We start from the raw sequence: 27,179 nt of genomic DNA on the forward strand, positions 1-27,179 counted from the left end.
TGTAGTCTTCCTGCCTTAGCTTCCCTGGTAGCTGGGATTACAGGCATGCATCACTGTGCCCAGTATTTACCTCTTCTATCTTTAGTGTGTGGCCTTTGTCCTTTTGGGTATAAGATGCATTAGTTCATTTTTCATTCCTATAACAAAATACCTGAGGCAGGCCAGTTTATAGAGATTTATTTGGCTTACGGTTCAAGGGCATAGCACTGGCATCAATATGGTTCTGGTAAAGGATCACAGCAAATGGTATTATAATGGTAGGAGTGTGGGAGGGAGAAAGAAAGCACATAACCAGACAGGAAACCAGAGAATGATTCAGAGATAAGGTTCTTTTCTGTACCAGGGATTGAACCCAGGGGCACTTAAGCACTGAGCCATTTCTCCACCCCTTTTTATTTTTATTTATTTATTTATTTTTGTGGTGCTGGGGATTGAATCTAGGGCCTTTGGTGTGTGAGGTAAGTATTTTACTAACTGAGATATATCCCCTGCTCCTTTATTTTTTATTTTGAGACAGGATCTCACTAAATTGTCCAGGGTCTTGCTTGCTAAGTTGTTGAGACTGGCTTTGAACTTGCAGTCCTCCTGCCTCAGCCTCTTGAGCCTCTGAGATTACAGCATCTTTACAGATCAGGTTTAGTATTTTATAGCAACTTGCTGTGCGTGTGCGTGGTACTGGGGATTTAACCCAGTGGGTGCTTCACCATTGAGCTACACTCCCTACCCCTTTTATTTTTGAGATAGGGTATTGCTAAGTTGCTCATGCTGGCCTTGAACTTGTGATCCTCCTGGAGTTGCTGGGACTATGGAGGAGCTCAACTATGAGAGGATTAATTCAGGAGTCCTCTGAGAGTTATTAATAGTTATTCTTTCTGAAGACATGCCCCCAGTGACCTAAATACCTCCCATAGGCCACACCTTTTAAAGTTCCCACTATGTCCCTCATCACCACACTGGGAATCAATCCCCAAACACATGAATCCTTGGAGAACAAACCATATCCAAACCATAGCATAAGATACTACTCCTAATGCAGACATCATGAATCTTTGCTCTAGGCTATAAAAAAGAGGAAGGATAAAGGACAATTTCATTGGAAAACAATGGCATTCTCAGAAGCCTCACATAGCAATTCCTATTTGGAGCTTCTCTACTAGAACTGTGCTACATGGGCTCTCTTGGCTGCAAGGAAGATTAATAGATTATTTTTTATTGTTTTGGGAGTTACCTGATGTGATGTGAACACAATTGGATTTAAAAAAATTATTTTTTAGTTGTAGTTGGACACAGTACCTTTATTTTACTCATTTATATTTATGTGGTGCTGAGGATCAAACCCAGGGCCTCGCACGTGCTAGGTGAGCGCTCTACCACGGAGTCACAACCCTAGTCCCACAAATTGGATGTTTTGACTGAGCAATTTGAGGTTTGATCAGTTAAGAAAGAAAGAAATAGTTGTTGGGTAGATAATTAGCATTGCCTATTCTGCTTTTTTTTTTTTTTTAATGGGTAGGTTCAACTGGGCACTGTAGTTCATGCTTGTAATTCCACTAGGGAGGCTGAGGCAGGTGGATTGCAAGTTTGAAGCTAGCCTCAGAACTCAGCAAAGCCCTAAGCAACTTAGTGAGACCCTGTCTTAAAAAAATAAATAAATAAATAAAAAGGGTTGGGGATGTAACTCAGTGGTAGGTTCAATCCCTAGTATCACCCACCAAAAAAAAGATGGGTTCAAGGGCTATAAACTACTTCTTTTTTAAATAAAACTTTAAGGTTTTTTTTATAGTTGTAAATGGACAGTACGCCTTTCTTTTATTTGTTTATTTTTTTTAAATACCTTTATTTTATTCATTCACTTTCTTTATGTGGTGCTGAGGATTGAACCCAGGGTTTCCCACATGAGGGCGGGGCGAGCACTCTACCACTGAGCCATAACCCCAGCCCTTATTTGTTTATTTTTATGTGTTGCTGAGGATGGAACCCAGTGCCTCACACATGCTAGGCAAGCACTCTGTCACTGAGCTACAGCCCCAGTCCCATAAACTACTTCTTAAGGACCATGTTAGCTCTAATGTTTTGCTGTATGTGCTTTGTCAATCAATTCTAAATATTTTGTAATTTGTTGTATATATATATTTTAAACCTAAGAGGTTTTTGTGATGTGGTCTTGCTGTGCTGCTCAGGTTGTCCTCAATCCTCCCCTAGGTTCAAGTGATCCTCCTGTCTCAGCCTCCCAAGTATGTGGGACCACAGGTACACACCCTTGCACTCACCTACCCATGAGTTATTTCTTTTTTTTTTGGTGTGGGGATGGGGGTGGAGCACATAGCAGGGATTGATGTCAGGGGAATTTGACCACTGAGCCACATCCCCAGCCCTATTTTGTTTTTTATTTATAGACAAGGTCTCACTGAGTTGCTTAGCACCTGGCCTTTGGTGAACCTGGCTTTGAATTCGTGATCCTTCTTGCCTCAGCCTCCTGAGCCACTGGGATTATAGGTATACACCACCACACCTTGTCCCACAAGTTATTTAATAGTATGTTTTTAGTCTCCATTCTACAAATAGGTAAACTTATTTTCAGTTATCTTTTTTTTTTTTCCTTCCCCCTTGGTGGTGTTGAGGATCAAACCCAGGGTCTTGCATATACTAGACAGACAGTTTTCTTTTTGATTGTTTTTTTGTTTTTGTCTAATTTTATTTCATGGTGTTCTGGGAATGTGGTTCTTGAGCTACTTTGATAACTTGAAGTTTCGTGGTTTTTTTTTTTTTTTTTTGGTATGTGTGTGTGTGTGTTCGTGGGTATTAAACCCAGGGAATGCTTAATCAGTGAGCCACCTCACCTCCCCAGCTCCACCTCCCCAGCCCTTTTTAAATTTTTAGTTTGTAGATGGACACAATACTTTTATTTTATGTATTTATTTTTATGTAGTGCTGAGGATCAGAACCCCATGCATGCGAGGCAAACACTCTACCACTGAGCTACAACTCCAGCCCCCTCCCTAGCCCTTTTTGTTTTTTTATTTTGAACAAGGGTCTCTGTAAATTGCTTAGGGCTTCATTAAGTTATTGAGGCTGTCCTTGAACTTGTGATTCTCCTTGCCTCAGCCTCCTGAGTCACTGGGATTATAAGAGTGTACTACCACACCTGGCTTGCTTTGAAGTTTTTTGAGAATCTCTTTATGATGTAATCCTTGTGTGTTTATGTTTCAAATATTCTTGGAAAAAAAATCAAAAGCCTCCCTTTCTTGAAGTAAGATTAGATCAAGCAAGCTAATTTTGTTCTTAAAATGTTCCATTTCTTGTCTTCTTCATTTCTTGTCTTCTCAAGCTTTCAATTTCCAAGGAAGTGTTAAAATGTCTCATAAAGATCTTGAATTTGTCAGATTTGCCTGATATTGTCAGTTTTCGCTTTCTGTATTCAAGGCTATGTTGTTAGATAAATCCAAGATCCTGATTATTATTTCTTAACAGAATAATTTTGTGTGTATCCACACAGTGCTTTTTTCCTTAGATCAGTTGATCTCAATCCTGTCAGGCCTAATCCTTTGTTTATGTTCAAAATATGACTCTGCCATTTACTAGATTATGATCTTTTTTTAAAAAAAATTTATTTACATTTTAGTTTTCGGCAGACGCAACATCTTTGTTTGTATGTGGTGCTGAGGATTGAACCCGGGACCACATGCATGCCAGGCGAGTGCGCTACCGCTTGAGCCACATCCCCAGCCCCTAGATGTATGATCTTGAGAAAGTTATTTTATCACTCTGTGCCTCCATTTCCATAACTATAAAACATGATATTAATACTTGCCTCATAGGATTATTTTGAGGATTAGATGAATTAATAAATATAAAGCAGTTACACAGCAAAACCTAGTACATAGCAAATGGTATAAATGCTAGCTATTGCCAAGCATAGTGCCTCTATAATTCCAGCTACTCTAGAGGCTGAAGCAGGAAGATTGCCAAGTTTGAGGCCAATCTTGGCAATTTAGTGGGATCTTGTCTCAAAAAGTAAAGACATGGGGATGTAGCCTAGTGGTAGAGTACCCTGGGTTCAATCCTTAGTACTTAAAAAAAGGTTAGCTATGTTATTGTTATTTTATAACATTTTTTAAAGAATATTTTTTAGTTGTAGATGGGCACAAACACCTTTTTTTTTTTTTAATTTTTATGTGTTGGTGAGATCTAACCAGTGTCTCACATGTTCTAGGCAAGTGCGCTACCACTGAGCCACAATCCCAGCTCCTGCTATTTTATAACAATTTCATGCTCTTAACTATTCTGAAATGAAATTGACATGTAATTTAGGTTATCATTACTCATAATTTTAAAAGGATGACCATGGTACCCTAACTATATAAGGTGAAAGAAAAATAAAAGAAAATTAAATTAGTAAAAATACAGACTTTATTTATTTTTATTTTTTTAAAGATCTTCTATTTTTTAAAATTTATTCATTTGTATGTGGTGCTGAGGATCGAACCCAGGGCCTCACAAGTGCTAGGCAAGTGCTCTAAGGCTGAGCCACAATCCCAGCCCCAAATATAGATTTTAATATTCAAATTTTGCATCCTTTATAGATGATATGTTGAAGTAATTAGTTGATTTTACCCTCTTACAAATGACTTAAATCTAAATTTAAGTGAAAATGATCAGGGGCTGGGGTTGTGGCTCAGTGGTAGAGAGAGCACTTGCCTAACGTGTGTAAGGCACTGGATTCAATCCTCAGCACCACATAAAAATAAATAAAGGTATTATGACTATCTACTACTAAAAATTTTTTTTAAAAGAAAAAATAGTCAGAAGTTTACTCCATGCAGTAAGAAAAATTAAAGAGCAGAGTTGATTGTATTATTAGAATAAAAATGCAATAACAGACTAGACTTTTTTGTATGTGATAAGAGAAAGTACTTTCAATTGTAGTAAGGATAGTTTGCCAAGACAGATTAGACTGATGAAGAAAAGAAAAATAAGGATGGGAGATATATCTTTGTCAGTTTTATCAGTGTTTTATTTTACCTAATTTTGAATATTTCATTAGGGAAAAATATTGACAGAGTAATTTCTGATAATTTCTTTGAAGGCAAAACAAAAATATATTTTTTATTTCTATTTGGAGTTATGAAGTAAAGACTAAATAAATTTTTGTGAATCTAAAAGCTAGGAATGGATTCTGATATAGGTGTGTTGTTTTGGAATTTATTTGCCAGGAGTAACGTTGTGATTGGTGGTATGATTTTCTGAAATACAGACTAATTCTTACTGATGTTATGAACAAAACAAAACAAAAAGTAACATTTTTTTCCTCCCTTAGTTTTGCATTCCTGGAAAATTTAGTATATATTAAAACCATGCAAGATGATTTTGTTTTTATGTAAAATGGAATTCAGTCCAACTAAGCTAATTATAAATATGTTTTATATTTATATAAATGTCTGGCAATACATTTGAATTACATATAGAACATGAAACAGTGTTTCCTTTTGTAGAACAGTCCTCTACCTTACAGAATGTCTTGCATCTATGACCAGCAGCACTCCTCACCCCCAATCATTGTGATAGCATTTCTAAAGGTCTTCTGAGCATTTCTAAAAGGTGTCCTAACTGTTACAACCTGTTAAAAACTGCTTTCAACTCTAATTTGTTTGATATTAATGTTGCTGTACCAATTTACTGTTTATTATACACTAACTGTGACTTTTTGAGTGGAAGTCTGAGTCATTTACTTAATAATTTATGATTCATTGCTTTGTGACAGCTCTTATGTTATCTTTATTGTTATTTAAATATCTTCTTACTATTTTTCTTAGCTGGTCTGGAGTTTATACTTACACCTCTATAGAAAATAATTTCTTACCTGAACCCAGTGGGGCACATATCTGCAATCCCAGTGACTCAAGAGGCTGAGGCAGGAGGATCATAGGTTGAAGATCAGCCTCAGCAATTTAACAAAACCTCAGCAATTTAATGAGACCCTATCTCATAATAAAACGTTTTTTTTAGTATTTATTTTTTAGTTGTAGTTGGACACAGTACCTTTATTTTGTTTACTTATTTTTATGTGGTGCTGAGAATCGAACCCAGGACCTTGCATGTGCTAGGTGAGCACGCTACCTCTGAGCCACAACCCCAGCCCTCATAATAAAACATTTTAAAAAACGACTGATGATGTAACTCAGTAGTAAAGCATTCCTGGATTCAATCTCTAGTATAAAAAAAGAAAAGAAAAAAAGAAAGAAAGAAAGTTTCTTGGCTGAAGTTAACCATTTAAATTCAACAAAAAGGTTTTGGAGCAATCAACAACTGTTAAATGCTAGGAACTGTGTGGGAAAAGAGGTTCTCAACTTGGTTTCACACTACATTGCTAAAGGTTGAATTGTTGCTGTTACTCTGCCATCTCTCCCTCTTGTGCTAGGGGTCAAATCCAGGACCTCATAAATGCTAAGCACCCCCATCCCCAAAGTTGAATGGTTTTGCACATGATTTATTATTAAAAATGTTTAAAGTACTAATATACGCAGATTAATTTAATTTTCAAAAATAAAAATTAGTGATGAATTAAAGTTACTCTTATGTTAATTGTCCCCCCAGTTTTCATGTCAATATACTTACTTGAATAGACTAAAAATGGAGTAGAGTCGAAGCTAATGGATATGGGACATAACCTGTAATTATGTTTTTCTGTTCCAGAGACTATGCTGAGCATTCTGTTGATAGTTACATAATTATTATTGTACTTTTCTTTCCTTTATGCCTCTTTAAGATTTTTGACAAATTTCTAGGTTTGTGCATATGATAATACCTCCTACCTGTCAGAGGGTGTGTGTGTAGTGGAAGGGAGGAGTGGCCTGTTGAATTACTATTCTGAGGAATAAAGAAATGAGTAAGGCAGTCCTTGCTTCAGGCATACAGGGACTGGATGGACAGGTAGGCTTACACCAGATAGCATGCAAGTGCCGTAATAGAGATAAGTTTGGAGTACTAAGAAAATTAACAGTGGAATCATCTAACTTTTCTTGAAGTAAAGTGAGATTTAACTAGGGAAATGATGTTTCCTATATCTTAAATAATTGAAAGGAATTTGGTAGAGAGATTGGGATGGGATTCAGGAATTGAGGATTACATCAAGTCAAGAAGAACAGTATATGTAAAGCAAGGAAGTGTGAGAGCATGGTGCATATGGGAAAGAATTACAGATAATATGTGGTAACTAAAAGTAAGGGGAAGAGTGGAGGAGGATCAACAGGGAACAGTTGATTAATTTATTTTCACCAGGAAATTTGGATGTTATTCCCCAAATTAGAGAGCTATTGAAGATTTTTAGGATGGAGAGCAATAAAATAATCTGGCAGTATGAGACAGAAATTGCTGGAAGATCTGGTAAACTGATGTTTCATGTTGATCTATATAGTCTTCTCAGCATCTAGCACAATGCCTTGTATATAAAAGATGATATTTGCTAGTATTTGAATGGAACTAAAAACAGTAATGAAAGATCATCAGTCACTTCCACTCTGCATTCACACATTTGGCATGCCTTTATTTGTGGTTTGTGGCTGTTTTTGTAGAATTTTAAGTTATCGTCAACCCTGGTTCTAATTTTGGAATATATTCTGAGTCTTTGATCAGTGGAGAAACTCTTCTTGATTGATGTCTATCTAATGACACTTTATATAAATTTTTTTTTTGGTGACTATAATCAGTAACTTTAATTAGTGATTTGTGACTCTTCTGATTATACTTTATATCATCTTTTTTTCTCTTGGTTGGCCTCTTCCTATATCTTCCCTTTGTTCAGAATGTTCAGGGTAATTGTGGAATAATAGGATAAAATTATTTTTATTGTTTAAAAAAATTTTTTTAGTTGTTGATAAACCTTTGTTTATTTATATGCGGTGCTGAGAATTGAACCCAGTGCCTTACACATGCCAGGCAAGTGCTACTGCTGAGTCCCAGCCCCAGCCCCATTATTATTGTTATTAATATTCTTAAAAAAAATTTTTTTTTTATTTGTCAGTGGACCTTTATTTATATGTGGTGCTGAGAATTGAACCCAGTGCCTCACACATGGTAGGCAAGTGCTCTACCACTGAGCTACAACCCCAGCCCTTGTTAATATTCTTTTTCAAGGTATCATGGATTGAACTCAGGTACATCTCTACCACTGATCTACATTCCCAGACTTTTTTAAAAATTATTTTATTTTTTGTATTGGGAGTTGAGCCCAGAGGCACTCTGTGACTGAGCCACATTCCCATCCCTTTTTATTTTTTATTTTTTTAATTTTAAGGCAGGGTCTCACTAAGTTGCTGAGGTTGGCCTTGAACTTGGTATCCTCTTGACTCAGCCTTCTGAGTAGCTAGGATTACAGGTAGGTGTAAGACCATGCCTGGCAGTAGAGTGCAATTATTAGAGCACTACCATGCTGGTAGAGACACTCTTGTTTGCCCAGACTTTTCTAATGACTTTAGTATTGTTATTTGATAGTATTTTTGGCTTCTTTTTGCTTGTTTTGGTGGTACTGCCAAAACTTCCTTAGAACCTTTGGGGTACTTGGACTTTGAGCATGCTGAATAGAATCCTCTATTCTGCAGAACTTTTATTTTCTTTAAGGTTGGATTCCATACTCTCAGGTTTTTGTTTGTTTGTTTGTTTGATTGATTTTTGCAATGCCATGGATTTAACCCAGGGCCTCACACATGCTAGGCAAGTATTCTACCACTGAGCTACATCCCCAATCCTTACAATTTTTTTTAAAAGGAACTTCTTATTTAGGTTTTTTTTTAACCTATCGTCATATTGAATAACATGTTGCTTAGCAGAATTAAAACTTTTTCAATTATTTCAATTAAACTTTTTCAATTTGACCAGTGTTGCTAGTATGACTTAAAAAATAAAAATAACCCAGCTTTATTCAGACAGTTCATATACAAGTCACCCTTTTAAAGTGTGAAATTCAGTGTTTTTTTATACTTTTAGGGATACATAATCATCACCACAATCTAATTTTAAATTAGATTAATCAAAAAAAAATAGTTGATCTCTTGGGCTGGGGTTGTGAGGCACTGGGTTCAATTCTCAGTACCACATAAAATAAATAAATAAATAAAGGTTTATGTAATTAAAAAACAAAAAAAGCTGATCTCTACCCCTGTGCTTCTTCCTTTCTTCAGCCTAAGCAATCAGTAATCTGTTTTCTGTTGGGGTAAATGAGTACATTTTTTAGTATTAACCTGGAGTTTTAGTTAGCTTTTTTGCTGCTGTGACCAAAAGGTCAGACCAGAACAATTTTAGAGGAAGAAAAGTTTATTTGATGCTCACAGTTGCAGAGGTCTCAGTCCATAGATGGCCAACTCCATTGCTCTGAGCTAGAGGTAAGGAAAAAGATAGTGGCAGAAGGGTGTGGCAGAGAAAAGCAGCTCAGGAGGGAGAGTTGGGGAGAGAGTGCTCCCCTCAACACAGACAAAATATATACCCTGAAGGCAAACCTCAGTGACCCACCTCCTCTGGCCACACCCTCTCTGTCTACAGTTACTATCCAGTTATTAGGGGTTTAATGTATTGATTAGATTAAGGCTTCATAACCCAAGTGCTGGGAGCCATCAGCCAAGTAGGTATGACAGTTTCCTTGCCAGCGTACTCCCATGCTGTCTAGTGGAAGGACTCCTGAAAGGTGACCTTGCTCAAGGACCAGGGCGGATCCGTGTTTAGGGCGTTCCCGGTTTAGGATAATAGGAGATAGGGTGTTCCCCATTTAGAATAGAGGTATCCTGCTGCCTGAGTTCCTCTTGAGTTCTTAGGGTCAGACAGTATATTTTTGGGAGAGAGAAGCCCAGTGGGTGTGGATTTGGGCAGAGAACGTGGATTTCCCCAGAGCGTGTTTGTAGAAGGCCGGTGTGAGTTCGGGAATAAAGAATTGCTGTTTGAATCTACAAGCTGTGAGTGGCTCGTGATTTGTGCCCAGCCAGAGACTGCGGCACCCAAGCATTTCACCTCTGAACTTTCTTACATTGTCTCACACAAGAGCTTTTGGGGGACATCTAATATCTAAACCATAACACTTGGAAAGATTATAAAGAGATCTTTGAATGAAAAAGCATAAATGATAAATAGTCCTATATTTATTTTTTATTTTTTAAAATTTTTTAGTTGTAGTTGGACACAATATCTTTATTTTTATGTGGTGCTGAGAATCAAACCCAGTGCCTCACACGTGTGAGGTGGGCACTCTACCACTGAACTATCGCCCCAGCCCTTATTTTTTTAAATGTTTTTTTTGTTGTAGTTGAACACAATACCTTTATTTTTATTTATTTATTTTTAGTTGTAGTTGGGCACAATACCTTTATTTTATTTTATTTATTTTTGAGAGAGAGAGAGAGAATTTTTTAATATTTATTTTTTAGTTTTCGGTGGACACAACATCTTTATTTTATTGTTATGTGGTTCTGAGGATCGAACCCAGTGCTGTGCGCATACCTGACGAGCAGGCTACCGCTTGAGCATGTCACATCCCCAGCCCCACAATACCTTTATTTTATTTATTTACTTTTATGTGGTGCTGAGGATCAAACCCAGGGCCTTGCACATTCTACCGCTGAGCCACAACCCCAGCCCTGTATTTTATGTTTTTAAAATCATACTATAGCATGTATACTTGGGTCCAAATATGTGTCAGTTTTTGCCTTGTGACAGTGGATTTTTTTTTTTTAAAGGCCCAGAAGGCTACTTATTATATTTTGGGATAATAACTACTTCTGGGAATGAGAATAGAAGATAGGAATGAATTTAGCTGGTAGTTAAAAAGGGACTTTAGCTTTGTTTATATTGTTTTAATGTGTTAAAAAGAAAATATATGCTGTATTACTTAATTAAAAAGAAATATGAGTTGAAATTGTAAAGTTTTGTTTTCTATTAGAAGACTAAAATGAGTACATTATGAAAGAATTGGAAAATGAAGAAAAATAAAAGGAAGAAAAATGATAAGTTTACTGCTGTAAACCACTATTAAGCACTATTAATATTTGTTAAACTTCTTTTTTTCTGTTTTAACATAGGCTTGGATATAATGCCATGTGAAAAAATTTTTCCCGCATTAAAAAAAAAAATAGTTCTTTCTTTTCCTATTGCCAAATTTATGGGAGAAATTAACAGATTTTATTTATTTCAACTTTTTGGATTTTTTTCCCACTGTTGGGGGTTGAACCCAGGGCTTTGTGTATGTTAGGCAAGTGCTCTACTGAGCCACATCCCTAGCCCTTTAACTTTTTATATCTATAGAAAATAGAAAGAATCATGTAGAAACTCCTGCAGTCCCCTTACCTAGATTCACTAATAATTAATATTTTGCTATATTGTTTTTTTTTTTCCTTTCCTTCCTTTCTTTCTTGCTTGTGTTGGGGATTGAACCTAGGGACTTGTGCACACTAGGCTTTGCTTACCGCTGAGCTTAGTTAATGCAGTAAAAATCATTTCATATCAGTCCCTATTAAATTTTCCCCATTTGTCGCCCAAAACTTTTTTTGATCCACAATCTAGTCAAGTTTTCATATATTTCCTTTTGATGGTTATGCTGGTTAATTTTTTAAAAAGCTAAACTATTCCCCTACATTTTGTCTGTTCTCTATAACATTAATATGTTGAAAAGTACCATTCAGTTGTCTTCTAAATATTATGTATTTTAGATATTCCTCCACCTAGGCCCCACCTCCTAAAGTTTCCACCATCTCCTAATAATGCCATGAGCTATGAACCCACCAATGGATTAAGCCACCAATGGATTAAGCCATTGATGAATCTTTAGGATCCAATCACTTCCCAGGAGGCCTGTCTGTGAACATTGCTGCACTGATGAACAAACATAAAGATATGTTTGACACATGATCCAAACCAGATTGTCTCATTTTCGAATTTTATCCTCAAACAGCTCTATGAGATACTTTTATACATATATATATATATATATATATATATATATATATATAAATTTTTTTTTTAAATTTACTTATTTTTTAGGTGTAGATGGACACAACACAATGCCTTTATTTTTTTATGTGGTGCTGAGGATCGAACCGGGTCCCGCCCTTGCTTGGCGCGTGCTACCCCTAAGCCACAATCCCAGCCCCTATACAATTTTTTAGAGGGGGGGCGGAGAGAGAGAGAGAGAGAGAGAGAGAGAGAAAATATTTTTTAATATTTATTTTTCAGTTTTTGGTGGACACAACATTTTTATTTGTATTTTAGTGGTGCTGAGGATCGAACTCAGCGCCCCGCGCATGCCAGGTGAGCACGTTACTGCTCGAGCCACATCCCCAGCGCCCCATACTCTTCATTTTAAAACACTTCAAAGTGAACTCATTTTAATCATTTAAGTTTTAAAGCTTAGATAACAGACTTTTTAGCTCCAAATCTGGAGCACTTTAACACTTTCCTGTACTCAGATAAATTAAAAAAAAAAGTCAAGAAGGAGGCCAGGCACTGTAGTGTATGCCTGTAATTCCAGTGGTTTGGGAGGCTGAGGCAGAATGATTGCAAGTTCAAAGCCAGCCTCAGCAACTTGGCAAGGCCCTAAGCAACTTTAGCAAGGCCTTGTCTCAAAATAAAAAAAGGCTCAGTAGTTAAGCCCCCTGGGTTCAATTCATGGTACCAAAAAAAAAAAAAAAAAGAAAAAGAAAAAAAAAAAAGTTAGGAGGGCCAGGCACAGTAGTATGCACCTGTAATTCCATCAGGTTGAGACAGGAAGTTTGCAAGTTCGAGGTCAGACTCAGCAACTTAGCAAGAACCTGTTTCAAAATAACAAAATAAAAAGGATTGAGGAGTAGCTCAGTGGTAAAGCACCCCCTGGATCCCTAGGATCATAAAAATGATAAATGTCAAGGAGGTCTGGAAATGTAACTCTGTGGTAAAAGTATGTGTTCAGAAGCATGAGGTCCTAGGTTTAATCCCCCCAATCTAAGAGTCATTTTCTTATTTTGGTGGTTTTCATATATTCCTCTATTTTAAATTGTGCTAAAATACACAAACATTAAATTTGCCATCTTAATCTTTTTTCTTCCTCCCTTTCTTTTTTCTTTTTGGTATTGGGACTTGAACCCAGAGTCTTATACATATTAGGCAAGTACTCTACTACTGAGCTACATCCCCAACCCTTATTTTAAATTTTTGAGACAGGGTCTTGCCAAGTTGCCTAAGCTGGCCTCGAACTTCCAGTCTTCCTCTTCAACTTCCTGAGTAGCTGGAATTATAGGCTTGTGCCTTCATATTCATCTGAACAATTTTTAATTGTATAGTTTGGTACTGTTATGTATATACATTGTTAAGCAGTTTCCAGAACTCCCCATTCTTATCTCTCTCCATCTCTTGGCAACAGTCCTATTTACTGTCTGTGTAATTTCAGCTAAGTACTTGGTATAAGTGGAGTTATACGGTATTTGCCTTTCTGTGATTGACTTTTTTTCACTTGGCAAAAATGTACTCAAGAGTTCATCCATGTTGTAGTATGGGTCAGAATTCCCTCCCCTTAGTTAAAGGATAAACAATATTCTATTGTATCACATTTCATTTATCCATTTATCTGTCAGTAAACATTTGTGATATTTCCACCTTTTGACTATTGTTAATAATGCTGCTATGAATGTGGGAGTATAGATCTTATAATATTTTTCTCTGTACCTCCTTCCCCCAATATGCTACCAAAAAAAAAAAAAAGAAAAAAAAGGAAAGAAGGAAGAAAGAAAAGAAAAAAAATGAAAAACAGATACTCTATAAGAAAATGTGGATAAATAAATGATTTACTGGTACATAGAAAGTATATTAGAAGCATCATTAATGTTGTCACCATTGTTTTCACTGTGCTCTTATGATGTGTCAGACTTTCTACACACTGCAAGACAAAGATGGATTCAGTATAGATTCTGGTTTCTGGATGTGGTTTTTTTTTTTTTTTTTTTTTGCTACCAAGGATCGAACCCCCCGGGGCGCTTAACCACTGAGCCATATCCCAGCCCCTCTCCCCTTTTTATGTTTTGTTTTGAGGCAGGGTCTCACTAAGTCCTGAGGGCCTTGCTAAATTGCTGAGATTGGCTTTGAATTTGAGATCTTCCTGCTTCAGCTTCCCAAACTGCTGGATGACAGGCATGTGCCTGGCCCCCCTTTTTTTTTTTGAGATGAGGTCTCAGTAAGTTGCTGAGGCTCTTGCTAAGTTGCTGAGGCTGACCTCAATGTGGGATCCTCTTGCCTCTCTGAGTTGCTCAGTGTACAGATGTGACCATTGTCCCCAAATCCAGGTAGTTTTAAAAGTCTAGTAAGATGATGTTTTTGTACACAGCTTTGTGATGAGTGTTATACTGGTGTTATGAATGTAGTCCTGAAGTGTTATAACAAAAGAAACCATAAATAGTTTCTAAAGAGTGAAAGAAGGCTTCAGAGGGGGGTGTATTTGAGTGTGGCCTTGAAAGATAAGTAGAATTTGAGGGAGCACTAGAGGAAAAGAGAAAATGGGCCAGATGGCACATTCCTGTATTACTGTTATGTTAGCTACTCCAGAGGAAAGTGGGGGAAAGAAAATTATATGCAGATGAAGTACAAATGAAATGAATTATGAACAAGTTCAACATCTTATTTAAAGAACTGGGCTTTTTTTTTTTATTAGTGTGAAATACAGATTGCTTATTCCAGGAATCTACACACTGTTTCAATATCAAACTTGCTTAGAAATGAACATCTTGTTAAAAACCCAGTGACAATTTTTAGATGATGGAAGAAAAAAAGAAAGAAAGAGCTTTCAGATGGAGAACCCTTGTTAAAACACAAATGTCTTCTGTAAATAGAGTTGGAAAAGTACTGTTGGGTCAAGTTCTTTGTGTATAAATGTTTCTTTTAACTTATCCGTGCAAGATCTGAAAAGGAAAGCCACTTCTCTTTCATCAATCACGAGATATATGACAACAGAATCATTGTTGGGTTGAGAAAAGAGTTCAGTTCCAGATCTCACAAAGTGATCTAGAAATGCTTTCTTTTCTGTTTTCTTTTGTGGTGCCAGGATTGAACCCAGGGCCTGGTACATGCTAAGCATTGGCTATACCACTTAGCCACATCCCCAGCTCCTGTCTCATTTTTTTCTGATCAGAACTCCTTTGGCTCTGAGTGTTTTCTCTTTTGTGGCCACTCTGAAACATTGTTGCTTTAAGTTCTAAGATAAGTTATGATGTCTGTATTAATAGATATATTAAACTTCTGGGGCTGTTATCATTACAGTTACTTGAGGTTGAATAGTTAAGTAGATTGTCATATTTTCTACTGAAATTCCTACTTGGTTAAGCATATAACATACTGAAATAATACTATTAAAGTTCACGGACTGATAACTTTTGCATAACAAGTCCCTGTTGTGCAAGATCTGAAATGAATTTTTTAAAAAACAGAGTACTCCTCTCCTCGGGTTATACCCAAAGGACTTAAAAACAGCATACTACAGGGACAGCAGCACAATTCACAATAACTAAACCGTGAAACCAACCTAGATGCCCTTCAATAGATGAATGGATAAAAAAAATGTGGCATATATACACAATGGAATATTACTCAGCAATAAAAGAAAATAAAATCATGGCATTTGCAGGTAAATAGATGGAGTTAAAGAAGATAATAATGCTAAGTGAAGTTAGCCAATCCCCAAAAACCAAATGCTGAATGTTTCCTTTGATATAAGGAAGCTGATTCATAGTGGGATAGGGAGGGGGAGCATGGGAAGAATAGATGAACTCTAGATAGGGTAGACAGTGTGAGGGAGAAGGGAGGGGGCATGGGGTAATTAATGATGGTTGAATGTGTTGATCATTATTATCCAAAGTACATGTATGAGGACACGAATTAGTGTGAGTATACTATGTATACAACCAGAGATACGAAAAATTGAGCTCTATTTATGTAATAAAGAGTTGTACTGCATTCTGCTGTTTTATATATATATATATATATGTGTTTTTTATTATTTATATATAATATTAAAAAATAAAAAACAGAGTACTAGTAAAGAGGTATTTAGGACTTTATGGTTTTTCTGCTGCCTTATTCATACTTCCTTAGCAGGAAACTCACATATTTCAGTGAATAATTGAACATCTTTTGGGTTAAACAAATATTTTCCCTGGTGGTATCATTTTGTTGCAATCAAGACCACATTTAAAGGGTGAAAACAGTTAATATTCTTGCAAGTATATTATTATGGTTTTAAAGATCTGTGAAGTGTGCCTTAAAAGAGAAAATAATATTTAGATATGTAAAATTAATTGAATTCTCTAGAGTGTGAATGCTTTTAAATAGACTTTCCTCTGTGCATATGGTTAATAGTTGAGTGGTGTGGCCTATGTTTGTTCTGTCTAATTCAGTTTGTTTATATATGATTATAAGGTGCTTTAGGTTAAGTTATCACAATACTACTTCCAAAAGGTTCAGTGACTTCTTTCTATATTTAACATGCAATGCTTTTTTGTTTTACTTCTCTTTTTTCCTTTGAGGGCTAGGAATCGAACTCAGGGCCTTGTACATGCTAGGCAACTGCTCTACCACTGAGCTACCCTCCAAGTCCCTGCTTTTATTTTATACATTTTTATGGTGCTTGGGGAGACTGTAAATATGTGAATTTAGTGTCTTAAATTAATTTTTAATTAATTTTTTAAATGTATATATGACAGCAGAATGCATTACAATTCTTATTATACATATAGAGCACAATTTTTCATATCTCTGGTTATATACAAAATACATTCACACCAATTCGTGTCTTCATATATGTACTTTGGAATGTATATCACGTTTCACCATCATTTCTAACCCCCTGCCCCCTCCCTACACCTTCCACCCCTCTGCCCTATCTGGAGTTCCTCTATTCCTCTCATGCTCCCTCTCCCTACCCCACTATGAATCAGCCTCCTTATATCAAAGAAAACATTTGGCATTTGGTTTTTTTGGGATTGGCTATAAACTCAATTAGCACTATCTTCTTTAACTCCATCCATTTACCTGCAGATGCCATGATTTTATTTTCTTTTATTGCTGAGTAATATTCCATTGTGTATATATGCTACATTTTTTTAATCCATTCATCTATTGAAGGGCAACTAGGTTGATTCCACGGTTTAGCTATTGTGAATTTTACTGTTATAAACATTGATGTGACTGTGTCCCTGTACTATGCTGTTTTTAAGTCCTTTGGCTATAGACCAAGAAGAGGGATAGCTCTCAAATGGTCAAATGGTGGTTCCATTCCCAATTTTCCAAGAAATCTCCATACTGCTTTCCATATTGGCTAAACCAATTTATAGTCCCACCAGCAGTGTATGAGTGTACCTTTCCCCCCACATCCTCAAGGACCTAGGACTAAAACCAGAGACCCTGTGTGCGTCTAATAGAAGAAAAAGTAGGCCCTAATCTTCATCATGTGGGATTAGGCCCCAACTTCCTTAGTAAGACTCCTCTGGTGTAAGAATTAAAATCAATAATCAATAAATGGGATGGACTCAAACTAAAACATTTCTTCTCAGCAAAAGAAACTATCTGTGAGGTGAATAGAGAGCCTACATCTTGGGAGCAAATCTTTACCCCTCACACATCAGATAGAGCACTAATCTCTAGGGTATATAAAGAACACAAAAAAATAAGCACCAAAAAAACAAATAACCCAATCAATAAATGGACCAACAATCTGAACAGACACTTCTCAGAAGATGATATACAATCAACAAATACATGAAAAAATGTTCATTGTTGCCAGCAATTAGAGAAATGTAAATCAAAACTACTCTTTTTTTTTAAGAGAGAGTGAGAGAGGAGAGAGAGAGAGAGAGAATTTTTTGATATTTATTTTTTAGTTATCGGCTGACACAACATCTTTGTTTGTACGTGGTGCTGAGAATCGAACCCCGGCCGCACGCACGCCAGGCGAGCACGCCACCACTTGAGCCACATCCCCAGCCCCTCAAAACTACTCTTAAGATTTCATCTCACTCCAGACAGAATCGCAGCTATTATGAATACAGACTACAATAAGTGTTGTCAAGGATGTAGGGAAAAGATAGTTTTATAGTTCATTAAGTGTTATATAAAACTTATCCATGTATCTTTTTGATTATGCTGGAAATTCTACTGATGGGACTTTTTCCTGTTGGTATCCTGACTTATCAATGTCAGCTATGGGGAACTAGCCTTAAAAATTCTACTAGGTTTTTTTTTAAGGTATTAAAAGCATAATTTCTTTTTTCTTTTTATTTCACGTGTATGTGTGTGTAGGTACTGGAAATTGAACCCAGAATGCTCTACCACTGAGCTACATTCCAAATCCTTTTTATTTTGAGACAAGTGTCTCACTAAGTTGCTGAGGCTGACCTTGGGCTTGTGATCCTCCTGCCTCAGCCTTCTGAGTTCCTGGGATTATAGACTTGTGCCACTGGGCCCAACAAGACATGATTTCTTGAGGTATCATTAAGTGTTATTTTTTTTTAATTATAAATGGACACAATACTTTGTTTATTTATTTTTATGTGGTCATGAGGTTCAAACCTAGAGCCTCACACAATCTCTCCACTGCCACAACCCCAGCCCCACATTAGGTGTTTTTCTGTTAATAGCTCCGCATGAAATGACTTTGGTCTTGGATGGAATAAATTCATCTTCATTAATGGAAGTGATATTTTAATGTAATTAGATAGTTATTTTATCTAAACTGATACTAAAATATCTTAGAATGTTCTACATGTGGAAACTTGTGACATGCTGCTCTTGACATTTTTTTCTGTTCTATTTAATTTTCTAGGTACGCCATCGAGCTTCTGGTCAGGTGATGGCTCTCAAGATGAACACATTAAGCAGTAACCGGGCAAATATGCTGAAAGAAGTACAGCTCATGAATAGACTTTCCCACCCCAACATTCTTAGGTAATGGCCTTTCCTTCCTCTGGGGATCAGTGAGAAACCTGAAACATTATTGGAAGCTTGCTAGAACAGTACTGATAGCTAAAAGAGAAATTCAGGTATATCTAGCTGAATCTTTTCTTCTTGGAGTTTAGCTGTGCTCTAGACCTTTTTGTCCCTGTTGAGACTTAATTTCCTGGTAATTAGCTTCATTTAAGAGGGCTACTTCCTCCATCTCCTCCATCTCTGAAGTTGCTTTATTCTCATTAGAACATTAGTAGCAGCTCATTACAAAAGTTGTTTCCTATTTCTCATTAGTAACTTATCAAAGAGGAAAAATAATGGTCTTTATGTGGTTATTTAATTTTCCTAATTACTTTATAAGAAACTGTAATTAAATCAGTGAATGAAAATTAAAGCAAGATTGTGCCCTCAAGCTTTCCACCCTAAACATTTAGCACATTCAAGGAAACATAGTTTGTCCTTAAAAAATACAATTTAGTTATCAATGGACCTTTATTTTATTTATATTGTATTTATTTATATGCCATGCTGAAGATTGAACCCAGTGCCTCACCCATGCTAACCAAGTGCTCTACCATTGAGCTACAAACCCAGTCCACATAGTGTGTCTTTGAGAATTATTTTCATATGTAAGGTTATATAATTATATACTTAACACTTTTAGTAATCATTATCTGAATATTTCTCTTGATATTTTAGTGAGGCAAGTATATTTCCAAATGAAACCAAATAAGATAATTTAATTGAATATATATATAATTAGAGCTTATGTACAAGATGTTTTGAAATATTAAAAGTATTATTGTCTTAGGATCATTTATTGCTAATTTTTATATATCTGTTGAACTAGAGATAAATCACATACCTTACATGTATGGCTTACATGTTTGATCAGTGATACTAAATTATGGAACTAAATTATGCTGCTTATTTGAAACTTCCTGTCTTTATATAGAATCATTAGCTTCCAAGTCTATTAAAAATATTCAGCCAGTATTTTAATTGTGATGACTTTCATTTAAATATGTAAATTAAATCAACATGTATTTTGAGCATATAATATATGCCTGATAACGTTTCAGACATCAAAAAGTTATGAAGGTATACATAAAATGGAGTGTCTGCTAACAAGGAATTTATACTCGGTGAATCTAGGACTTACATGCAGGGAACATTAACTAAAATCAACTAGGATGCCTTTATTTGGATTGAGTGTAACTCGTAAGTACTATAGAAGCTCAAAGTTTACTCCTGACGGTCACATTAACTTTAGAGAGTCAGGGGAAAAAAGGGAGACCTGAACTGGACCTTGAATTTTTTTTTTTTTAATATTTTTAGATGTAGATGGACACAATACTTTTATTTATTTATTTTTATGTGGTGCTGAGGATCAAACCCAGTGTCTCACACATGCTAGGCTAGCACTTTACCACTGAGCCACAACCCCAGCCCCTGACCTTGAATTTTAAATGCTTTATTTTATTTTTTGGTACTGGGGATTTAACCCAGGGGTGCTTAACAACTGAGACACATCCCCAGCTCTTTGTTTATTTTTTATTTTGAGACTGGGGTCATGTTAAATTGCTTACCTGACAAGTTGCTGAGGATGGCTTTGTGATCCTCTTGCCTTCACCTTCTAAATTGCTGGGATTACAGGCATGTGGCTTAAAGCGCTTTTAGAAGAAAGGAAAGGAACTCTAAAGAGAACAAAATAGTGACTTATAAAGTTTAGATGTAGACATGCAAAGCTTTTTGAGGAACCAGTGAAGAAAAACCCCAATAACGACAATAATGACAGTCACCACTTGTGAAGGGTTATTTTATGCTGGTACACTTTACTTATTTGAAAATTTAATCTTCACCACTCTCCATTAAAGGAACCAAGGCCAGGAGATTATATATTGGTCAAGGTCTGGCTGTAAGGCCTGTTTTTATAGGCTTCTCTTAAAAGAACAGGGTTTGATTGAATAGCAATGTAGATGAAGGTGGAAGGATAGAATTTTGTCAAATTATTCAAGAATGCTTTGCCTAAAACCAAGAAGATTGTATTTTATGCTCTTTTGAATTCTGGGTGGGACTAGCATGACAAGGTACAAAATAGTAGTTTAGTGTTAGGTGACAAGATGCAAAATAGTTGAGTGTTAGGAAGACTGCTGACCAAGAGATCAGTTAGGCTTCTACCATGTTTCAAAATTAGATAGAAGAAGCTTGATTTGATATTCTGCATTGGAATTTTGAAGATTGTTATATTTTCATCTTGATTAAAAAAATTAATATTTTGTTATCATAGAAATGATACATGGTCTCTGTAGAAACAGAAAATAGTAAAAACAATCCCTCTAAGGCTGGGATAATGGAGTGGTAGAGTAATTGCCTATCACTTGTGAGGTACTAGGTTTGAACTTCAGCACTGCATAAAAATAAATAAATAAATAAAAGATATTGTGTCCATCTACAACTAAAGAAAAAAAAAATTTTTTAATTTGCCCTTAATCATATTACTTAGGAATAAAACTAGCATTAACATTTAGGGGGCTGGGGATGTGGCTCAATCGGTAGTGCGCTCGCCTGGCATGCGTGCTGCCCGGGTTCGATCCTTAGCACCACATACAAACAAAGATGTTGTGTCCGCCGATAACTAAAAAATAAATATTAAAATTCTCAAAAAAAAAAAAACATTTAGGCATATTTTTACTGTCTATATTTGAGTGTGTGTGTGTGTGTGTTGGGGAGAGTACTGGGGATTTAACCCAGGGGCACTTTACCACTGAGTCACATCCCCAACCCTTTAAAAAAAAAAAAAATGACTTTTTTTTTTTTTTTAGTCGTAGATGGACACACAATACCTTTGTTTTATTTTTATGTGGTGCTAAGGATCGAACTCAGTGCTTCACATGTGCCAGGCAAGTGTTGTATCACTGAGCCACAATCCCAGACCTATCCCCAACCCTTTTCATTTTTTATTTTGAGACAGGGTCTCACTAAATTGCTTAGGGCCTCACTAAATTACCAAGTCTGGCTTGGAATTTGTGATCCTCCTTTCTCAGCCTCTTGAGATGCTGGATGACAGCCTGCCTATCTTTTTTTTTTTTTTTTTTTTTTTTCAATATTTGTTTTTTAGAAGTAGTTGGACACAATACCTTTATTTTGTTTATTTATTTTTATGTGATGCTGAGGATCAAACCCAGGGCTTCACATGTGATACAGGAGCGCTCTACCACTGAGCCACAATCCCAGCCCCCTGCCTATCTTTTTAATTTCATCTTTCCTTATTCTTTTCATTGCGAACTAAATGCATGGGAGATTGATTTTATTATTTTATTTTCCAGTACTGGGGATTAAACTCAGGTGCAGTTTACCACTGTGCTACATCACAGCCTTTTTTATTTTTTATTTTGAGACCAGTTCTCACTAAACTGTTGAGGCTGGCCTCAAACTTGTAATTCTGTTGCCTCAACCTTTCCAGTAGCTGGGATTATAGGCATGCACCACTGTACCCTGTGGAAGATTGCCTTTATTTATTTATTTATTTTGATTGTATAGGAATTAAACCCAGGGCCTCATGCTAGATAAGCATTCTACCACAGAGATACATGCACAGCCTATAAGATTGATTTTAAAAATACATATGTATGTAAATTTTTTCCTTTTTTTTTCTTGGTGAAGATTGAGATTAACCCTAATTAAATTTTATTTCATTACATAAAAACACTTTAGATATAGTTGTCATATAATAGAACTAGTATATTAAAACCCGACACTGTAAAACTCCTAGAAGAAAATGGGAAAAGCTCTACAACATTGGTCTGGATAATCATAGATATAAGCAACTAAAGTGAAAATAGACAAATGAGATTGCATCAAACTGAAAGCTGCTTCACAGCAAAGGAAGCATACATTTAAAAAGAGGATAATATAATATATATAAAAAGAGGATAATAAAATATATAAAGAACTTAAGCAGCTTAATAATGAGTGATCTAATTTTAAAAATGGAAGCTGGGCAGAGTGGTGCATGCCTTTAATCCCAGTGATAATCCCAATGACTCAGGAGGACAAGGCAAGAGGATTTCAAGTTCCATGCCAACCCCAGCAACTTGGTGAGGGCTTAAGCAATTTAGATCCTATCTCAAAATTTAAAAAAAAGGGCTTGGGATGTGGCTCAGTGGCTAAGCACTCTTGGGTTTAATCCCCAGTACCATAAATAAATAAATAAACAAATTTAAAAGGTGGAGAAATTGGGCTGGGATGTAGCTTGGTGGTAGAGCACTTGTATTGGACAATGCTGGGCGAATTCACTTATATATCTTTGCCCTTGTTTTGCTAGACATGTGTTCCAGCCTAGAAGTACATAGATAGTGTTATAATTAGTGTGACCCTTGCTTTTCTCATTTCATTTCCTTGTATTTTTTAAGCTTATCTCTTTCTAGTCCCATTGCTTAGAATTGATCCTCACCATCCCACCCTTTAAATTATAAAGTAAACCAGGCACTGTGGCCTACACCTATAATCCCAGCTAATTTGAAGGCAAGACGAGAAAGAAGATTATAAATTTGAGGCCGGCCTCAATAATTTATCGAGACCATCTTAAAATTAAAAAAAAAAATAAGATGGTCTGTGGATGTAGCTCAGTAGTAAAAAGCTCTTGGGTTCAATCCTGTGTACCTAAATAAATAAATTATACAAAAAGTAACATTCTTTGTTCTTAGTTTTCTAATGTATAAAAAATAGAGTTAAGGCTGGGGTTGTGGCTCATTGGTAGTGTGCTTGCCTAGCATGGTGAGGCACTGGGTTCGAGTCTCAGCACCACATACAAATACATAAAATAAAGGTTCACCAACAACTTTAAAAAAATTAAAAAATAGAGTTATACAATAGGGCAGGAATAAAAAAGTTCAGTGGATTAGACAAGGGGAATGAAGGAAAGGGAGAGGGGAATAGAGAAGAGTAGAATGAATCAGACATAACTTTCCTATGTTCATATATGAATACAATAGCAGTGAAATGACACATCATGTTCAACCACAAGGATGGCATCCTACTTAGAATAAGTTATACTCCATGTGTGTATAATATGTCAAAATACACTCTTGTCATGTATATATCTAAAAAGAACAAATTTTTAAACGGGGTTTAAAAAAAATCCATCCTGGAACTGTTAGGATTAAATGTGAAGTGAATGAAATAGTACCCAGCCCAAAATGAGCATTCAGCAACATAATGAACAATAAACAGAAATTTAAAAAGCTGCAATAGGTAGCAAGAAGGTTGTAGTGAATCACAGAGGATGGATAAGAACCCAGCTCTTTTTTTAAAATTGATTTTAAAAAATGACTGTGGAATGTATTACAATTCTTATTACACATATATGCCACAATTTTTCATATCTGCATTTGTATATAAAGTATGTTGACACCCAATTCGTGTCTTTATACATGTACTTTGGATAATGATGTCTATCACATTCCACCATCCTGGTGCTAATCCCCTATTCCATCTCTTTCCTTCCCATCCCTCTTCCCTATCTAGAATTCATCTATTCCTTCCACGCTCCCTCTCCCTATTCCACTATGAGTCAGCCTCCTTATATCAAAGAAAACATTCGTTATTTGTTTTTTTTGAATTGGCTAACTTCACTTAGCATTATCTTCTCCAATGCCATCCATTTACCTGCAAATGCCATGATTTTATTCTCTTTTATTGCTGAGTAAAATCCATTGTGTATATATACCACATTTTTTTAATCCATTCATCCACTGAAGGGCATCTAGGTTGGTTCCACATTTTAGCTATAAACATTGATGTGGCTGTGTCCCTGAAGTATGCTGATTTTAAGTCCTTTGGATATAGTTCAGGGGAGGAATAGCTGGGTCAAATGGTGGTTCCATTTCCAGATTTCCAAGGAATCTCCATACTTCTTTCCATATTGGCTGCACCAATTTGCAGTCCCACCAGCAATGTATGAGTGTACCTTTTTCCCCACATCCTTACCAACACTTACTGTTGTTTGTCTTCATGATAGCTGCCATTCTGACTGGAGTGAGATATGATATCTTAGTTTTGATTTGCATTTCTCTAATTGCTAGAGATGATGAACATTTTTTCATATATTTATTGATTGTACATCCTCTTCTGAGAAATGTCTGTTCAGGTCCTTGGCCCATTTATTGATTGGGTTATTTGTGTTTTTGGTGCTTAGCTTTTTGAGTTCTTTATTTACTTTAGAGATAGTGCTCTGTCTGATGTGTGAGGGGTAAAAATTTGCTCCCAGGATGTAGGCTCTCTGTTCACCTCACAATTTTTTTTTTTTCTGAGAAGAAACTTTTTAGTTGAGTCCATCCCATTTATTGATTCTTGGTTTTAATTCTTGCACTATAGGAGTCTAATTATTAAGGAAGTTGGGGCCTTATCCCACATGATGAAGATTAGGGCCTACTTCTTCTATTAGATGCAGAGTCTCTGTTTTAATTCCTAGGTCTTGATCCATTTCGAGTTAAGTTTTGTGCGTGGTGAGAGATAAGGGTTTAATTTCATTTTATTGCATATGGATTTCAAGTTTTCCCAGCACCATTTATTGAAGATGCTGTCTTTTTTCAAGTGCATGTTTTTGGCCCCTTTGTCTAATATAAGATAATTATAATTTTGTTGGTTAGTCTCTGTGTCCTCTATTCTGTACCATTGGTCTACCAGTCTGTTTTGGTGCCAATACCATGCTGTTTTTGTTACTGTTGCTCTGTAGTATAGTTTAAGGTCTGGTATAGCAATGCCACCTGCTTCACTCTTCCTGCTAAGGATTGCTTTAGCTATTTTGGGTCTCCTATTTTTCCAGATGAATTTCATGATTACTTTTTCTGTTTCTATGAGGAATGCCATTGGGATTTTGATTGGAATTGCATTAAATCTATGTAGTGCTTTTGGTAGAATGGTCATTTTGATGATATTAATTCTGCCTATCCAAGAGCAAGGTAGATCTTTCCAATTCTAAGGTCTTTGATTTCTCTCTTTAGGTGAACCCAGCTCTTAAATTGTAAACTACTGTCTCAACGACAAATGGTGGCTTCTCTGAGAAGAGAATATAGCATTATAGGATGTGCACTGGCTGGCATGCATGCATCTGCTTTCTAAGAGCATTTGTAGCAGAGGCTGTATATTCTGACATATTGACAGTCTCTTATCCTGTAAAGAACTGAGACTAGTAGAACATTACTGAATTTCTCACCAAATAGGTTTGCTTGGTTACATTTTAAAAGACATTGAAAAATAAAGCCAGCATAAGATGACTGAATAAATAATTATAGGTCAAATCCAAAAAATAAAAACAATACTTACACTTAAAAAAAATATAGTTTTAACTGTATTTTGATGTTCACAAGTAGCCAACAAATACAATGGTGAAAACAAAGCTTTTGGCATAGGAACTGTCATGCTATAAGTATAATATGTGAAATAATAATTATTGTTAACCTTGTATGCTATGTTGACTGTTTTGTTCTCCATAAGCCATCTGTCTCAAAGTTGTTTTTTTTTAATATTTTTTTAGTTGTCAATGGACCTTTATTTAATGAATTTATTTATATATGGTGCTGAGAATCGAATCCAATGCCTCACACATGCTAGGCAAGTGCTTTATCACTGAGCCACAACCTCAGCCCCACCCCCCAAAGTTATAGTGGTTTAAAAGCCTGAAAATGGATTCTTTTTTAAAAGAAGCTTCTAATTGTTTATATCTTTCATGTACCTGTGTTTTTATTTTCATTGTATATATTTTGAATACAACAAAAGGAAATTATCCTAACCAATAATCTAGAGCAAAGTCTTCTGGGGTTTTGTTATCCAGAGGAATGTTATAGCAATGGAAACTTGGTGTTTTTTTTTTTGGTACTGGGGATTGAATTCAGGGGCACTGAACCAATGAGCCACATCTCCAGTCCTATTTTGTATTTATTTAGAGACAAGGTCTCACTGAGTTGCCTAGTGCCTTGCTGTTGCTGAAGCTGGCTTTGAACTTGTGATCCTCCTCTCAGCCTCCTACACTGCTGGGATTACAGGGGTGCACCACCGTGCTAGGCCTAGAAACATTTTTTATACTTCTTTAAGGCTCCTTAAATAATAAGCTAAACTGAGTATGGTGGCATATGCCTGTAATCCCAGGGAATGGGGAGGCTGAGTCAGAAGAATACAAATTCAAGGTCAGTCTCAGCAATTTATCGAGACTCCAAGCAATTTAGCAAGACCCTGTCTCA

At 36.1% G+C, this 27,179-nt stretch overlaps 1 protein-coding gene across 4 annotated transcripts in view; it reads left to right on the plus strand.

The window, feature by feature from the left end:
• Tesk2 (testis associated actin remodelling kinase 2) overlaps positions 1-27,179 on the plus strand; it is a 140,770-nt gene that overhangs the window by 48,985 nt on the left and 64,606 nt on the right. For 3 of the 4 annotated variants that reach the window (XM_076860541.1, XM_076860543.1, XM_076860542.1), the window contains exon 3: positions 18,815-18,936. In XM_076860541.1, the coding sequence (XP_076716656.1) occupies positions 18,815-18,936 (122 nt within the window). Of the gene's footprint in view, positions 1-18,417; positions 18,478-18,814; positions 18,937-27,179 lie in introns of those variants that run through there. The other variant, XM_076860544.1, reaches the window with a different exon arrangement.

Source organism: Callospermophilus lateralis, chromosome 7 (assembly GCF_048772815.1).
Source record: "Callospermophilus lateralis isolate mCalLat2 chromosome 7, mCalLat2.hap1, whole genome shotgun sequence".
Classification (NCBI taxonomy): domain Eukaryota; kingdom Metazoa; phylum Chordata; class Mammalia; order Rodentia; family Sciuridae; genus Callospermophilus; species Callospermophilus lateralis.